We start from the raw sequence: 20098 nt of genomic DNA, 5'->3' as shown, positions 1-20098 counted from the left end.
ACATAATTTTAAATGCAGGCAGAGCAAGGGCTATGGACTGTAAATACTTCATACATAATTTTAAATGCAATCAGAGTAAGGGCTATGGACAGTAAATACTTCATATATAATTTTAAATGCAATCAGAGTAAGGGCTATGGACACTAAATACTTCGTATATAATTTTAAATGCAGGCATAGTAAGGGCTATGGACTGTAAATACATCATATATAATTTTAAATGCAGGCAGAGTAAGGGCTATGGACTGTAAATACTTCAGATATAATTTTAGATGCAGTCAGAGTAAGGGCTATGGGATGTAAATACTTCATATATAATTTTAAATGCAGGCTACACAAGGGCTGTGGACTGTAAATACTTCATATATAAGTTTAAATGCAGTCAGAGTAAGGGCTATGGACTGTAAATACTTCATACATAATTTTAAATGCAGGCAGAGTAAGGGCTATGGACTGTAAATACTTCATATATAATTTTAAATGCAATCAGAGTAAGGGCTATGGACAGTAAATACTTCATATATAATTTTAAATGCAATCAGAGCAAGGGCTATGGACAGTAAATACTTCATATATAATTTTAAATGCAATCAGAGTAAGGGCTATTGACTATAAATACTTCATCTATAATTTTAAATGCAGGCAGCACAAGGGCTGTGGACTGTAAATACTTCATATATAATTCTAACTGCAGGCAGAGCAAGGGCTGTGGACTGTAAATACTTCATTCATAATTTTAAATGCAGTCAGAGTAAGGGCTATTGACAGTAAATACTTCATACATAATTTTAAATGCAATCAGAGTAAGGGCTATTGACAGTAAATACTTCATACATAATTTTAAATGCAGGAAGAGCAAGGGCTATGGACTGTAAATACTTCATACATAATTTTAAATGCAATCAGAGTAAGGGCTATTGACAGTAAATACTTCATACATAATTTTAAATGCAGGAAGAGCAAGGGCTATGGACTGTAAATACTTCATACATAATTTTAAATGCAGGAAGAGCAAGGGCTATGGACTGTAAATACATCATATATAATTTTAAATGCAATCAGAGTAAGGGCTATTGACAGTAAATACTTCATACATAATTTTAAATGCAGGAAGAGCAAGGACTATTGACTGTAAATACTTCATACATAATTTTAAATCCAATCAGAGTAAGGGCTATTGACAGTAAATACTTAATATATAATTTTAAATGCAGTCAGAGTAAGGGCTATGGACTGTAAATACTTCATGTATAATTTTAAATGCAGGAAGAGTAAGGGCTGTGGACTGTAAATGCTTCATATATAATTTTAAATGCAGGAAGAGCAAGGGCTGTGGACTGTATATACTTCATATATAATTTTAAAGGCAGTCAGAGTAAGGGCAATGGACTGTAAATACTTCATATATAATTTTGAATGCAGGAAGAGCAAGGGCTATGGACTGTAAATACTTCATATATAATTTTTAATGCAGTCAGAGTAAGGGCTATGGACTGTAAATACTTCATACATAATTTTAAATGCAATCAGAGTAAGGGCTATTGACAGTAAATACTTAATATATAATTTTAAATGCAGTCAGAGTAAGAGCTGTGGACTGTAAATACTTCATACATAATTTTAAATGCAGTCAGAGTAAGGGCTATGGACTGTAAATACTTCATACATAATTTTAAATGCAGTCAGAGTAAGGGCTATTAACAGTAAATACTTCATATATAATTTTAAATGCAATCAGAGTAAGGGCTATGGACTGTAAATACTTCATATATAATTTTAAATGCAGGCAGAGCAAGGGCTATGGACTGTAAATACTTCATACATAATTTTAAATGCAGGCAGAGTAAGGGCTATGGACAGTAAATACTTCATGTATAATTTTAAATGCAGGCAGAGTAAGGGCTATGGACTGTATATACTTCATACATAATTTTAAATGCAGGCATAGTAAGGGCTATGGACAGTAAATACTTCATACATAATTTTAAATGCAGGCAGAGTAAGGGCTATGGACAGTAAATACTTCATGTATAATTTTAAATGCAGGCAGAGTAAGGGCTATGGACTGTATATACTTCATACATAATTTTAAATGCAGGCATGGTAAGGGCTATGGACTGTAAATATTTCATACATAATTTTATATGCAGGCAGAGTAAGGGCTATGGACAGTAAATACTTCGTAAATAATTTTAAATGCAGGCATAGTAAGGGCTATGGACTGTAAATACTTCATGTAAAATTTTAAATGCAGGCAGAGTAAGGGCTATGGACAGTAAATACTTCATGTATAATTTTAAATGCAGTCAGAGTAAGGGCTATGGACTGTAAATACTTCATACATAATTTTAAGTGCAGGCAGAGCATGGGCTATGGACTGTAAATACTTAATATATAATTTTAAATGCAGTCAGAGTAAGGACTATGGACTGTAAATACTTCATGTAAAATTTTAAATGCAGGCAGAGTAAGGGCTATGGACTGTATATACTTCATACATAATTTTAAATGCAGGCATGGTAAGGGCTATGGACTGTAAATACTTCATACATAATTTTAAATGCAGGCAGAGTAAGGGCTATGGACAGTAAATACTTCGTATATAATTTTAAATGCAGGCATAGTAAGGGCTATGGACTGTAAATACTTCATGTAAAATTTTAAATGCAGGCAGAGTAAGGGCTATGGACAGTAAAGACTTCATATATAATTTTAAATGCAGGGAGAGCAAGGGCTTTGGACCGTAAATACTTCATACATAATTTTAAATGCAGGGAGAGCAAGGGCTTTAGACTGTAAATACTTCATATATAATTTTAAATGCAGGAAGAGCAGGGGCTATTGAGTATAAAGACTTCATATATAATTTTAAATGCAGGGAGAGCAAGGGCTTTGGACCGTAAATACTTTATATATATTTTTGTTCATGCAGGCAAAGCAAGGGCTATTGACTATAAATACTTCATATATAATTTTAAATGCAGGAAAGCAAGGGCTTTGGACTGTAAATACTTCATTCATAATTTTAAATGCAGCCAGAGTAAGGGCTATGGACTGTAAATACGTCATTCATAATTTTGGAGGTAGTCAGAGTAAGGGCTATGGACTGTAAATACTTCATATATAATTTTTAAATGCAGTCAGAGTAAGGGCTATGGACTTTAAATACTTCATGTATAATTTTAAATGCAGGAAGAGTAAGGGCTGTGGACTGTAAATGCTTCATATATGATTTTAAAGGCAGTCAGAGTAAGGGCTGTGGACTGTAAATACTTCATATATAATTTTAAATGCAGGAAGAGCAAGGGCTGTGGACTGTATATACTTCATATATAATTTTAAAGGCAGTCAGAGTAAGGGCTATGGACAGTAAATACTTCATATATAATTTTAAAGGCAGTCAGATTAGGGGCTATGGACTGTAAATACTTCATACATAATTTTAAATGCAGGCAGAGTAAGGGCTATGGACTGTAAATACTTCATATATAATTTTAAAGTCAATCAGAGCAAGGGCTGTGGACTGTAAATACTTCATATATAATTTTAAAGTCAGTCAGAGCAAGGGCTGTGGACAGTAGATACTTCATATATAATTTTAAAGGCAGTCAGAGTAAGGGTTGTGGACTGTAAATACTTCATGTATAATTTTAAAGGCAGTCAGAGTAATGGCTGCAGACTGTAAATACTTCATATATAATTTTAAATGCAGTCAGAGCAAGGGCTGCGGACTGTAAATACTTCATATATAATTTTAAATGCAGTCAGAGCAAGGGCTGCGGACTGTAAATACTTCATATATAATTTTAAAAGCAGGCAGAGTAAGGCCTATGGACTGTAAATACTTCATATATAATTTTAAAGTCAGTCAGAGCAAGGGCTGTGGACTGTAAATACTACATATATAATTTTAAAGGCAGTCAGAGTAAGGGCTTTGGACTGTAAATACTTCATGTATAATTTTAAAGGCAGTCAGAGTAAGGGCTGTGGACTGTAAATACTTCATGTATAATTTTAAAGGCAGTCAGAGTAAGGGATGTGGACTGTAAATACTTCATGTATAATTTTAAATGCAAACAGCGCAAGGGCTGTGGATAGTAAATACTTCATATATAATTTTTCATATAGGCAGATAAGATCGAGCTAGGGCTATGGACAGTAAATTCTTCATATATAATTTTAAAGGCAGTCAGATTAAGGGCTATGGACTGTAAATACTTCATATATAATTTTAAATGCAGGCAGAGTAAGGCCTATTGACTGTAAATACTTCATATATAATTTTAAAGTCAGTCAGAGCAAGGGCTGTGGACTGTAAATACTTCATATATAATTTTAAAGGCAGTCAGAGTAAGGGCTATTTACAGTAAATACTTGATGTATAATTTTTTATGCAGTCAGAGCAATGGCTATGGACTGTAGATACTTCATATATAATTTTTTATGTAGGCAGACTAAGGGCTATGGACAGTAAATACTTCATATATACTTTTAAATGCAAACAGCGCAAGGGCTGTGGATAGTAAATACTTCATATATAATTTTTCATATAGGCAGATAAGATCGAGCTAGGGCTATGGACAGTAAATACTTCATATATAATTTTAAATGCAGGCATAGTAAGGGCTATGGACAGTAAATGCTTCATATATAATTTTTTATGTAGGCAGAGTAAGGGCTATGGACAGTAAATGCTTCATATATAATTTTTCATGCAGTCAGAGCAAGGGCTATAGACAGGAGATACTTCATATATAATTTTTTATGTAGGCAGAGTAAGGGCTATGGACAGTAAATACTTCATATATAATTTTTCATGCAGGCAGAGCAAGGGCTATGGACTGTAAATACTTCATATATAATTTTTTATACAGGCAGAGCTAGGGCTATGGACAGTAAATACCATGTTGTTGCCCAAGAAGGAAAAGGGACAGCTCAAAAAGAAGAGATTAATATGATGCGTGAAGAACTTATGCAGAAGGCTGTCAGTGAGCTAAAGACAGACATACAGCAGGATCCACAAGGTTTCACAAAATCTCTGAGACAGATTCAGGATCAGGAGAAACTTGATCGTGAGGCTAAACAAAAGGAAAATCGCTTAGCACTTGGAGAGTATGATTTGCGTTGTGTTGCATGCGATCATTTCATTTGTAAGTCATATGACATACGACAAATTCAGAATTCACATTTTGTAGTTATTGATCCATCATTTGGACAAAGAGTTAATTTCCGCAAAAATCGTGGATATGAAGATACAGAAATTAAATTTATTGGCAAAATATTTTGTGGCAATTGTGATGAGGATTTCGGTCAATTCTGTATTTACAGGCTTCAAAAATTACCTGTAATCAAAATAGACAAATTTGTTGTTGTGGGCCAAGGAGGTACACCAAAGAAATTCAAAAAGTGGAAACAAGTTCCATTCAAGGTGCCTCAGTTAACAAATGAGGACAGAAAGAATATTCCGGATAGTCAGGAATGAAAGCCAGTTTGCAAACACTTGGGCACTAGATCTCTTCATTGTCGGTAGAGTAGGACATTGTTTAAAAAATGATACCAAATATACAATGGTCATTAAATCAGAAAACTAAAATCACTTTTAATGTGGTGGGGGAAGAGATTTGTGTAAGTTTCTTATTAGCAAAGCTCTAGCTTGATTTCAACTCTTGTTCATAATTTATATGATTTGTGATGGGTGATTGGGTAATTTCTTTGTTTTGCTATCGTGTGGTAATTGTTTATGGTATAATAAGATATTTCCAGTTTATTTGTGTGGGTTGTTACGTTGTTGGAAAGGAATGTCAGTATTTAAACCCATCACACATAAGAACTGTTTTAATTGCTGGAATATATATATATATATATTATATATATATATATATATATATATATATATATATATATATGAAACAATAAATCTGTCCATGTTTTGGATAATGCATAGAAAAATTAGTTAATATCACAGAAGATCAGAAAAATATCTATGCTTTATTCCTTCGAGTGCTTTCGCATTTCTCAATTTCACATCATCTTTATGGATGCTCTTCAGGTGTATTCACATACATTACTAATTTTTATATATATATATATATATATATATATATATATATATATATATATATATGTAAAGTGTGCATCTTTTTTTTACCTTAATTGTTTTAGTTTGTTGGAAACTGTAAGCATTTCTGTTAACCAACAACTAGGACCAGAACTTTGACATCACAGTAAAATGAAGGCACACATATCTATATTCTGAATGACATCACAGTAAAAATGAAGGGACACATATCCATATTCTAACTGAGTGGCATCACAGTATAATTGAAGGGATATGTATCCATATTTTAACTGGGTGGCATCACAGTATAAATGAAGGGATATCCATATTCTGGGTGGAATCACAGTATAAATGAAGGGATATTCATATTCTAACGGGGTGGCATCACAGTATAAATGAAGGGATATTCATATTTTAACTGGGTGGCATCACAGTATAAATGAAGGGATATGTATCCATATTTTAACTGGGTGGCATCACAGTATAAATGAAGGGATATGTATCCATATTTTAACTGGGTGGAATCACATTATAAATGAAGGGATATTCATATTCTGGGTGGAATCACATTATAAATGAAGGGATATTCATATTCTAACTGGTGGAATCACAGTATAAATGAAGGGATATGTATCCATATTCTAACTGGGTGGAATCACAGTATAAATGAAGGAATATCCATATTCTGGCTGGCATCACAGTATAAATGAAGGGACACATTTCCATATTCTAACTGAGTGGCATCACAGTATAAATGAAGGGATATTCATATTCTAACTGGGTGGAATCACAGTAAAAATGAAGGGATATGTATCCATATTTTAACTGGGTGGAATCACAGTATAAATGAAGGGATATCCATATTCTGGGTGGAATCACAGTATAAATGAAGGGATATCCATATTCTGGGTGGAATCACAGTATAAATGAAGGGATATGTATCCATATTTCAACTGGGTGGCATCACAGTATAAATGAAGGGATATCCATATTCTGGCTGGCATCACAGTAAAAGTGAAGGGACACATATCCATATTCTAACTGAATGGCATCACAGTATAAATGAAGGGATATGTATCCATATTTTAACTGGGTGGCATCACAGTATAAATGAAGGGATATGTATCCATATTTTAACTGGGTGGCATCACATTATAAATGAAGGGATATTCATATTCTGGGTGGACTCACATTATAAATGAAGGGATATTCATATTCTAACTGGGTGGAATCACAGTATAAATGAAGGGATATGTATCCATATTTCAACTGGGTGGCATCACAGTATAAGTGAAGGGATATCCATATTCTGGCTGGCATCACAGTAAAAATGAAGGGACACATATCCATATTCTAACTGAATGGCATCACAGTATAAATGAAGGGATATGTATTCATATTTTAACTGGGTGGCATCACACAATAAATGAAGGGATATGTATCCATATTTTAACTGGGTGGAATCACATTATAAATGAAGGGATATTCATTTTCTAACTGGTGGAATCACAGTATAAATGAAGGGATATGTATCCATATTCTAACTGGGTGGAATCACATTATAAATGAAGGAATATCCATATTCTGGCTGGCATCACAGTATAAATGAAGGGACACTTCCATATTCTAACTGAGTGGCATCACAGTATAAATGAAGGGATATTCATATTCTAACTGGGTGGAATCACAGTAAAAATGAAGGGATATGTATCCATATTTTAACTGGGTGGAATCACAGTATAAATGAAGGTATATCCATATTCTGGGTGGAATCACAGTATAAATGAAGGGATATGTATCCATATTTCAACTGGGTGGCATCACAGTATAAATGAAGGGATATCCATATTCTGGCTGGCATCACAGTAAAAGTGAAGGGACACATATCCATATTCTAACTGAATGGCATCACAGTATAAATGAAGGGATATGTATCCATATTTTGACTGGGTGGCATCACACAATAAATGAAGGGATATGTATCCATATTTTAACTGGGTGGAGTCACATTATAAATGAAGGGATATTCATATTCTGGGTGGAATCACATTATAAATGAAGGGATATTCATATTCTAACTGGGTGGAATCACAGTATAAATGAAGGGATATGTATCCATATTTCAACTGGGTGGCATCACAGTATAAATGAAGGGATATCCATATTCTGGCTGGCATCACAGTAAAAATGAAGGGACACATATCCATATTCTAACTGAATGGCATCACAGTATAAATGAAGGGATATGTATTCATATTTTAACTGGGTGGCATCACACAATAAATGAAGGGATATGTATCCATATTTTAACTGGGTGGAATCACATTATAAATGAAGGGATATTCATATTCTGGGTGGAATCACATTATAAATGAAGGGATATTTGTATTCTAACTGGGTGGAATCAGTATAAATGAAGGGATGTGTATCCATATTTCAACTGGGTGGCATCACAGTATAAATGAAGGGATATTCATATTCTAACTGATTGGCATCACAGTATAAATGAAGGGATATGTATCCATATTTTAACTGGGTGGCATCACAGTATAAATGAAGGGATATGTATCCATATTTTATCTGGGTGGAATTACAGTATAAATGAAGGGATATCCATATTCTGGCTGGCATCACAGTATAAATGAAGGGATATTCATATTCTAACGGGGTGGCATCACAGTAAAAATGAAGGGATATGTATCTGTATTCCAAAACAGTATATAAAATAAGTAATGCTGGCTTTAATGCTGAAAGGAAAAAAAATTATTTTGAAAAACCTACAAACATTAGGATTAGGTATCCATAATAAAGTCTGGATTTTAACTGAAGTCTAAATTACAGTCATCTGATTGACTTAAATACAGGTCTGACTTGAAATTCACCAATCAGATGTCACAGTTATAAGTATAGACTAAACTTTGAGAGTTGTTGGTGAAACTGGAACCCAATATACAGAGCTGTGTCAGGAGACCTAAGGAGCCATCTTAATACATTATGAGGTGTACATGCCTCACGTCATTTTCAAGAACAATATAATCCTGCAACACTTAATTCATAAACATATCTATATCTTTAATTATTAAACAACAGTAACTCAGAAAGTCCCATCATAACCTTAAGTTAAGAAATTTGCCAAGGGCCAATTTATGCAACTGTCCCCTACCACCTTGATGATAGTTTTGTTTTACAAGAGTTACCTATTTTGTACTCAGATATTCAGAAAGAAATCTGTCATTTTAGTCTCATTCATATTGACTCTCACTTGTCTCAGAGGCCTGTCAATTTAGTTCATTCTTTTAAACTTGTTCGCTTTGAGAGATCTGTCATATGAGGGTCTGGTAAAATTCCTAATTGCTGTTATTCATCAGATGTGCTTTTGTCCAACACTGTACAAGCAACACTGCAAAAAGACATTTTCGGTCCAACACTGTTCAAGCAAATGTACAATAAGACATTCTTGGTCCAACACTGTGCAAACAACACTGCAAAGAGATATTTTTTGGTCCAATACTGTCAAGCAACACTGCAAAAATACATTTGTTGATCCAACACTGTACAAACAACACTGCAAAATGACATTTCATGCAATTTCAGAATTTACTTATCTAGACATACTTGCTGTGATCATTCAAGTCAAAAATTTTAATTGTAAGTTTAAAAAGATATCATGTATAATTTTTAAATTAGATGCAGAAGGCATATCTCAGTAAAATTAATTTTCTAAATTTGGGGAAATTCATGTTCTGACATTGCCAAGAATGCTCAGACTTTTACCAGACCATTTTTTGGAGACCTTTGAAATTATATTAAGATATATATATATATATATATATATATATATATATATATATATATATATATATATATATTTGAAAATAGAATGTACAGATTTATGACTCAAAGAGCAAAATTTAAGATTTTGTCCTGCTGGAGAGGAAATCTTGATCAAATATTTTAAAAAAATCATAACTCTTTCAGTCAGCAAATGAGCTATTAAATGTGTAATTTAGATGTCACTAATAAATCTTGCTACATTTAATAAATGATTTTAGATTCTGATGTTTCTGTTCTAGACATTGTACATATGTGTACTACATACATACATACATACATACATTCAGATGTATGTATACAGACATTTAAAGATAATATCAAAAGAATAAAAAACATTGATGTACCTAGTTATTAAATGTACCAGAAAATGTGATATTTTCGGTTCAGGATTTACTGCTGCTTTGAGTTAGTATTAACCTTCCACGATTTACTGGTTTCCTCTCAAACTAATTATTTATTAAAAAAAACGTCATTCTTTCTGAACAACACTTTTATTTCATTCAACTGTTCTAAAAAATTAATGTATAATAGTATACTTTTTAATTTAGACCTAAGCATCACATATTTTGCTACAAAGATGTCATTTGCTGACACACCTTGACCTTGACACATATCATAAGGGACTAATCTAAAGGTTGTTAGTACTGACCATGGGGCATTTTTTCAGTTGAAGCGGTTTTAGCTCTACTGGTCATAGACCAGTAGGGTTATGGAATGGTATGTTGTCCGTTGTCTAACAGCCATCAATCCATTAGTACAAGATTGTAATTACTATCCTCCTGAACCAATTGGACAGTTGCCATCAAACTTTACACAGACATTCATCCCTTGGTCTAGTTTGTCCTAGATGACAGTGTTGCTGCTTGGACATCCAGCATAGCCGCCACAGCAGCCATCTTGAAAATCTTGTTATAGCTACTACTCCTGAATGGATGGTTATATCCACATAGGGTTTTCACTAAAATTTCTTTTGATGTTCAGTTGGTCCTTAATAAAAATAGTGCTGAATCTGAACTCCAAGATGGTCGTCTTGGCAGCTATCTTGAAAATCTTACCATAACTCCTCCTGAAGACAAGTTATATTGATGTAGGGTTCTCACCAAAAGACATCTTATGCTGTTCAGTTGGTCTTAAATGAACATGGTGCCGATCAGACATCCAGTATTGTTGACACAAAGAGGCCATCATCTTGTTATTTCTACTCTTCTTGAATGGATCATCATATCAACATGAGGTTTCCACTAAAAGACTTATTATGATGTCTGCTCGGTCCTAAATGAAAATGGTGCTGTACGACCAACATAGCAGTCGCCTAGAAAATGTTTTTATTGCTACTCCTTGAAAGTCATACCATCCTGGGGTCTAATATGGCTGCCATAGTGGTTGGTCAGAAAATCATATCACTAATTCTCCAAAATGAATGGTCATTTTTTCATGGGATTTTCACTAAAAGACTTGTTATAATGTTTTGTAGATCTTATATTAAAATTGTGCTGATCTGACATCCAATATGTGGCCATCTTGAAAATCTTGGTTTGAATAGTTATTTTGACACGAGTTTTACATCTGAAGAGTTCTTATGGTGTCTGCATGGTCCTAATGAAAATGACTAACCTTTAAGATGGTCACAATGGAAGCTACCTTGAAAATATTGTTGTCTACTCCAAAATGGATGGCTATATGAACATTTAGAACCAGACATTACAGGTGGATCTAGGAAGAAAGGGGTTGATTTACACGCCTTACAATTGGATCTAGGGAGAAGTGGGTTATTTTACACAATCTACAGGTGGATCTAGGCAGGAGGGGCTTGTTTTATAAACCCTAAAGGTGGATCTAGGCAGGAAGTGGGTGTTTTATAAACTCTACAGGTGGATCTAGGCAGGTTGGAGTTGTTTAACAGACCCTATGGGTGGATCTAGGCTGGAGGTGGTTGTTTTACAAACCCTACAGGTGGATCTAGGCAGGAAGGAGTGTTTGACAGACCCTATGGATGGATCTAGGCAGGAGGGAGTAGTTTTACAAACCCTACAGGTGGATCTAGGCAGGAAGGAGTTGTTTGACAGACCATATGGGTGGTTATAGGCAGGAGGGGGTTGTTTTACAGACCTTATGGGTGGTTATAGGCAGGAGGGGGTTGTTTTACAGACCTTATGGGTGGTTATAGGCAGGAGGGGGTTCTTTTACAGACCTTATGGGTGGTTATAGGCAGGAAGGGGTTGTTTTACAGACCTTATGGGTGGTTATAGGCAGGAGGGGGTTCTTTTACAGACCTTATGGGTGGTTATAGGCAGGAGGGGGTTATTTTACATACAAATTTTAATAATTCTCAAGTATCCTGAGGCAATTTCAGATGAAAATTGGTGTGTGTGATGACTGATTCAAGTATCAGATGGGGGTACAGCAGATGTGAAATGGGGTTTAAATGGGAATGGGTGTTTGTGTGATGCTGGATCATAACTTAGTAACTATTAAGATCAACCTTGTTACTATAGTGAGATATGTAGCTGACTTGGGGTCCCAGGGTCAGTTGTCTCTCACCAGATCAGGACATAACAGCTATTAAGCTCCCACTATGAGTGATATAATCACACACACACACACACACACACACACACACATATATATATAGTTTGCATTTGGCAGTCATGATCACTTTCTTTCACACTTAAATGCACATATATTGTTAATCATCCACACATATATCAATACATGTATTTACACACATTAATATATTTTTAACAATATATATATATTCTTTTTAATTTTTACAACATATATAAAAATAGCATGTAATGATCATACATACGTGTGGTTTTTCTTCAATTAATTTAGTTGTTTGTAGGTAATATTTTTAATATCTGCAAAGCTTTTTATAAGGTCAGTATCAAGTATTATGTAGCAGATATTGCAATTCAACTTTTTATGACCACATGGAACAATTTTAAATTGTTTTTTAAGATGGCTCCTGTTCTTATGGAAGGCTTTGGATATGCTTACTGGGCATGTTCTACTGTATATATGCTTACTGGGCATGTTCTACTGTATATATGCTTACTAGGCACATTCTACTGTATATATGCTTACTGGGCATGTTCTACTGTATATATGCTTACTAGGCATGTTCTACTGTATACATGTATATGCTTACTAGGCATGTTCTACTGTATATTTGCTTACTAGGCATGTTCTACTATACATATGCTTACTAGGCACATTCTACTGTATATTTGCTTACTAGGCACATTCTACTGTATATTTGCTTACTAGGCATGTTCTACTGTATATTTGCTTACTATGCATGTTCTACTATATATATGCTTGCTAGGCATATTCTACTGTATATATGCTTACTGGGCATGTTCTACTGTATATTTGCTTACTAGACATGTTGAAAAAAGCTTTGCAGCTAAAACTAGTCACTGATCTTAACACTTGGGTGACTGACCATATGCACAAAGTTTTCAGGGTTGGTGGGATGGAATGGGTGCTTGACCCTAGATGCACAAACTTTTCAGGGTTGGTGGGATGGAATAGGGGAACATGAGAATATGTGATTTACAAAACTTTCTGGTCATAAAACATCATCTTTGTTATGATGCATTTTCTGATTAATTTGTGCAGTGATTTTATTCAAAATGTATGGAATTGTTTTCTCAAATGAATTCTGTAATTTGTGGAATGAAAGTATGGATGTAATTAATTTTTCTGTTGCATACTGTAATTTGTACAGTGGTTTGATCCAAGAAGGTATGGAATTAATTTTCTATATTGAATACTGTAATTTGTACAGTGGTTTGATCCATGAAAGTATGGACTTAATTTCTATATTGAATACTGTAATTTGTAGTCATTTGAATAAGATTGTTTAGATGCTTAATGTTTCTGTTGCATGCTGTAATTTGTACAATGAATAGATCTAAGAAGGTAAGGATGTAAATTTTCTGTTATATACTGTAATCTGGAAGAATCTATTGATTGTAGCATGAATTATTTTTCATTTTAGGATATGTGCTGCTTAATGGTTTCTTTTATTTGTAAAATGCCTAAAATAGTATGCGGAAACTGTTGTGTTGTTTACATTTTAAACCGTCTATTGGCTTTTATACATTATCTCGCCAACATTATGATTTTTGTTGAAGAGTTGATTTTTGCTCAAAGTATTTAAATGTATTCAAATGAATAATACATACAAATACACATTCATATTTTTATAGTCCACATATCGGGGATTATGGATTTCCCACTTAACATGGTAGATGCGAACATGGGGCAGGGGGTTAAGTATCCACTGCAGATGTTGAAAGTCCACGAAATCTGGTGGATGTCAAGTAAGCATAATGTATTTCCACTCAGTCAAGTGGAACTGAATCGTGGATGTTACAGCAGCTGTAGTGGGCTTTATCACACACCGTGCAGTTTTTATTGCATCAGTGCCACAAATCAACACACTAAACAAAAGAGATGGGAGAAACCACAACATAAACCCATCCATGCCAGGTGTCGGTTGCATACCTTTACCTGTACCAACTGTGCAGTAATAACATACCTTGTGGTCTTTAGTAGTAGTCTATCTAGGCAGATTAATAGACAAACATGCATATCATTGACAAAATACCATATTTTTAAATCCTTGGATGACCACTCAGGTGGCCTAGTGGTTAGAGCTTCTGCCTCACATGCAAGAGGTCATGGGTTTGAACACTGGCCAAATCATACCAGAGGCTTATAAAAATGGTACTAACATCTGCCTTGCTAGGTGCTCAGCATTAAGAGGTTAGTGTTAGGACTGGTCGGCCTGGTGTCAGGATAGTGTGACTGGGTGGGACATGACGCTAACAGATAAGAAACGTTAGAACATATTTACAACTTCTAGTGAAGGCTTTAAGTGTATTATGGTCACTGTCTGTGTCACTGGAAAGACCTGTGACAGGGTGATGTATGGTAATTTAAAAATGTAAAAGAAAAAAAATATACTTATCATTAAATACAATTTTTTAAAATTTATATTGGTGCTCATATTTGATTAAGCTGGTATACTTTATTTTTCTTAAAATATGTTATATATTTGTCACCATTATTATTGTCAAGTTTACACCATTAATAAATAAAAAAACTCACATACCAAACCCCCCAATGTCAAAACAAGTCAACTCTACTGCCACTCCTTCACCAACCCATGCTAAAACTTTTACAAAATTTGCTTTTGCTAGTGAACATCTGATACATTTATAAATATTGCAGAAACAATATCATCTATTGTGAAACCTTTGTAAAAGTTTTTTTTCTGACTTTCACCTAATGGCAATTTTTCTTTAATTTCTTAAATATTTTTTCTTTAATATTTTCTTTTAAAACTCTCTCCAACTGTATAAGATGTTAAACTAATTGTACATCATTAGTTTCAATACCTTTCAATTTGGCTGCTTCAGTGTCTCTAATAATTTCTTTTTCAATCTCTTCAAATTGTTTTCATCCATTGAAATATAAGATGTCATCATCTGCACTATTTTAGGATTTACAATTTCTAATTCATATCACCCGCTAATTCTCTTCCCTCTTATGCAGGGAATAATCCCATTACTGCAGGAGGGAGTTCTCTATAAAAAAAATCTTTTCATTTTGATAATCTGTTACATTTTCCACTTCTAATACTTGGTGATTGAACAGTATATTGGTGTGTTTTGGGCATCTCAGTATCCATATAGACTTGTATATGATTTCTGATGATGACTGTTGATTCTAGTACATATTTTGAACTTTGTGCAGACCCTGACACTTGTAATACATGGAACACATCTCCTTAATATGCAGGGATAACAAATGCTCTTGAAACTTGAATTTGGAATAAATATTTGAATGCTATTTTAACTTTTCCCAAAATCTTTACCCTCTGTCTATTTATATATGGATCCAACTTTTCTTCTTCTTCTTCTTATTATTGTTATTATTGTTATTATTATTATTATAGTTTTGAGCTATCTTTATGGGGTTATTTAGTTAAGAAACTCTTACTGAGTTTCCATCTGTATCATAACATATAACTTTCTGTCTTTAATTATAAGATTATTTATCATCAACTCATATTGTTATTCATCTATTTTTAAATTTCACATGATGTCTTCTTTATACCAATGAATCTGCATGATAATCTAGTTATAAAATCGTCTCATGATGGATTAGTTTTATCTAAATCTAGTTGAGGAATTGTAAAATCGTCTCATGATGGATTAGTTTTATCTAAATCTAGTTGAGGAATTGTAAAATCGTCTCATGATGGATTAGTTTCATCTAAATATGATTTCGTATTTGCAGTGCATTCGTAGTCACTTCTTGTGTAATCTTCAGGACTTTGATACTCTTGCCACTGGTCCCGGACACTTTTTAGTAAATGAAAAAATGAAGATTTTAGTCTGATAAATGGACAGAGTGGCTGTAGATGGACAGTTGGAAATTTTTTTATTTATGGAAGACAAAAATAGGAACAATCCCATTACTCCAGAATTGGAAGAATACCTGCTGGGATTGAATAATGCTATTGCAAGGGGAATGAAGATATTAGGTATAAATTTAACTGAAAGAGATGATATAAATGAAAACGTTTAGAGAATATATGTCGGTGATGTAAAATAACCAAATCATATGCTGCCTCACTGTTTAACATATTTATACCAACCAATAACTTCTTTATAAAAAAAACTGAAAAATTATTGCATGGTTTGAAAGGGAATAATACATTCCATTGGATTTTTTTCAATTTAAACTGGGATTACTAGGTACCTCTATCTGCAATGAAGATATCGATGTTAAAAGGATCATACAGAGCGCTGTAGCATAAAATGTTGGAGACTGCAAAACACAACCATGAAGCCTCTCTGCAAACGGCGATGTTGAAGAAGAAAATGCTTAATAAATAAATATGATGAATATGTTGTGACCTTTAGTGACCTTTAGAACAATTGCTACAACATCCCTTATCAAATGTCGAGTAGAGGCTTTTCATGCTCTAAATGTATACCAGAGGTACAACCATGTCAGAGACAAAATGTGCTGTAGACACAGTCATGTGATAAAATATTTCAGTGATAAAAGACTGCAGTATACAATCATATTTGACCAGTTGAAACATTTTTGCTGTTGCTCTGGATTAGACAAATCGGATAAAATAACATCATGAATGAAAAGGTTATTTTATTCAATTTGTCTCAGGTTTTGTAAAATGTAGCCATCTTTTATAAATTAAATAGATTGTAGTTTTCATTATTGTCTTATCTTTATTTAATGTAGTCTTTGTTGTATCCATGAACATAACATGTATTTGTCTCTCCATGGTTTAGACTATCCTTAAACCTATTCCTCTTTATACCATCTCTTTTCTAAACGTTAGCTTATGCCTTTTATCAATAAGATGGCAGTAAGTACAAGGTCTTTAAAATTCGGTTAATATGTTTTTTAACTTTTGAATACAAAAGGACATGTTTTAAATTCATGTTTTTTATTCTCTAATAAATTTGAAATTAATTATCTATACTTCAAGTAAACTTATAAATCGCCTTGTAATTAATCATTCTTTCAATTTAGATTTAGATTTGAAGAGAGACATAGAGTAAAATAAACAAAATATCATGTCATACCAAAGGTAATATGTGTGAGAGCCAAAAGGAACCACAGAGAATTTAATTTGGCAGGAAACTTGGAAAATGTTCACAAAGTGAAAGCTACACATTAAAAGCGAGAACACAAAAAAAGGAAACATCGTAAGATAAAGTAGATGATACAGCTTCACGAAGCATAAAAAATGTGATGTATTTATTTTAGGTCTTTTCTTAATTTGGTCCAGAAGTAATGTTGGTTCTTCACATAACATACAGATGTCAAAGATGTTCAAGTTAACCATGAACAATCAACAAAAACACAGCAACACGGACAAACTTGCATCAAGCTTTACTCATGTGCTGGACTCGTAAAATCTTACAACTGAATACCAGAAATGCTTCAACTGTTTGATGAAATTAATACCATACATTGTACTTACAGATATATATTAGGCCAAAGAAAAATAGTATTAACACAGCTGACATTGCAGCACTTAATATCAGTTTTTACTGTTGTATTTAGCATGCTTTTAAAATAAAAGTTGTTTAAATATCAACAGGTCCACCATTCACTTATGAAGATCGAAGAAATTGTGATGCTAATTATTATATTTTCATTTAGTTCACAATTAACTACCTAACAGCACAGATTCATTTACCAAACAAAATATTTAATATTGTGGAAGCAAAGTTTAAAATAAAATTATACTGTTAAATGCTTAACATTTGTTTGATAATATATACCACAGGAGGGACCTGAGTGGCCGAGTAGTCCAAAGTGTTCTCCATTACAGATCACTGCCATCTCACCTCTGTCTGCATGGGTTCAAGTCTTGGATTCAGCCAATGTGGGTATGTGAGAAAGCTTACCAGTAGCTTCTCATGGGTTGGTGGTTCTTTCCAAGGTTTTCCCAACTTCTTCCTTCACCATTTATAATGGACACAATGTATAGCCTATATTATTGCTGAAAAATGGTGTTACACCCTACAACAACAACAACAACATGTACCATAGCTTTAACAGAGGAAATAATGATTAAAGCAAAAAGCATTACAAACACAACTTTACCAAACAACATTAAATTATGCGCAGAAAGTAACCTTGTATGTAAAATGTCTTTTAGAACGTTTTTGATGGTTACAATATCAGATTTTAAATATGGATAACAAAGAGGTTGTATACTTCCTATTTATTTTAGTCAGTTCTCAAATGCAATTTGAACTATATGAAAAAAGGTGTAAAATGCCATTAAACTTTCATATTCTAACAATATTGAAATACAGTGTATCTAATACTGCATCCCCAACATCATCAGCCAGGTCTATCATTGGGTGTTTTGCCTCTTATCCCGGAACACCACCCCCAACATCATCAGTCAGGTCTATCACTGGGTGTATTGTCTCTTATCCCGGAACACCATCCCCAACATCATCAGCCAGGTCTATCACTGGGTGTTTTGCCTCTTATCCCGGAACACCATCCCCAACATCATCAGCCAGGTCTATCTATCACTGGGTGTTTTGTCTCTTATTCCGGAACACCATCCCAACATCATCAGCCAGGTCTATCTATCACTGGGTGTTTTGCCTCTTATCCCTGAACACCATCCCCAACATCATCAGCCAGGTCTATCTATCACTGGGTGTTTTGTCTCTTATTCCGGAACACCATCCCAACATCATCAGCCAGGTCTATCTATCACTGGGTGTTTTGCCTCTTATCCCGACCACCATCCTGATGGTGGGGTGGCTCTGTTAATCGGTCACAACCTGTTGATGGTTGGCAGCAGGATTCACGCTTCATTCACAGCCAGTTATCCCTAGAGCACTGAGCACCTTCAAGACTGATTGAAAGAAACCCTATACTTCCAACCTCTAATGGGAACAACCAAGTACTCCATCTCTTGCTTATATACGTCTCCATTAGTTATGCACAATTGCAACGTTTGTGGGCAACATCACACCTCTCCTTCCAAGATAGAGTTAACTCAATGGCCACCAGCTTCTTCTAGACTCTTGACCAAATCAGTACATCCAGATGTAGTGAGTCTGGACAATTTCCAGGAAATCTGATTAATTTTCTGGATGACATCTGGATGTAGTGAGTCTGGACAATTTCCAGGAAATCTGATATCTGGATGTAGTGAGTCTGGACAATTTCCAGGAAATCTGATTAATTTTCAAGGTCCATATGTATGTTTCAACTCTGCTTCATTAGGCATTCCCCTCCCTTGTGGTGCAGTGTTGCTGGTTTTCTCTATCTTGATAAAGTTGATAAATCTTTTCCTGGTGATTGTTGCTGGCCTTTTCTTCTTTTTCTTCCTCTACTAGCTCTCACGGGACCTTTTCATGCCTTGTGTTAATAAAGTCTAGTATTCTGACATGTGGTGCTCTAGACAACCTCTTTACCATAGAGAGGACAAGCAGGATTCTCAATGAGGCCCCATTTGTGCACGTTTGTTGGAGATGGCAAAGATCATACACTGATCTCAGCAGAAACTGGATCTGGAGAGGTTGGTTATTCCAGATACCAGACCACGCTAGCTTCCTCACTGGTAAAGACCAACTGGACAATGACCCTTGGCTTCCCAGATGGATAATATTTGATTGT

General features: G+C 34.2%; 1 protein-coding gene across 1 annotated transcript in view; it reads left to right on the top strand.

The window, feature by feature from the left end:
- LOC149794707 (ATP-dependent RNA helicase DHX58-like) overlaps nt 1–17152 on the top strand; it is a 122404-nt gene extending 105252 nt beyond the window's left edge. Inside the window, exon 15 of the mRNA XM_089964318.1 lies at nt 4875–17152. Coding sequence (XP_089820444.1) covers nt 4875–5482 — 608 coding nt within the window. The 3' untranslated portion in view covers nt 5483–17152. The remainder of the gene's footprint in view (nt 1–4874) is intronic.
- Nucleotides 17153–20098: the final 2946 nt, after the last annotated feature.

This window comes from Sinohyriopsis cumingii, chromosome 7 (genome assembly GCF_028554795.1).
Source record: "Sinohyriopsis cumingii isolate HCF-2022 chromosome 7, ASM2855479v2, whole genome shotgun sequence".
NCBI lineage: Eukaryota > Metazoa > Mollusca > Bivalvia > Unionida > Unionidae > Sinohyriopsis > Sinohyriopsis cumingii.
Note: the sequence above shows the minus strand (reverse complement) of the source record. Positions and strands in the feature narration are given on the sequence as shown.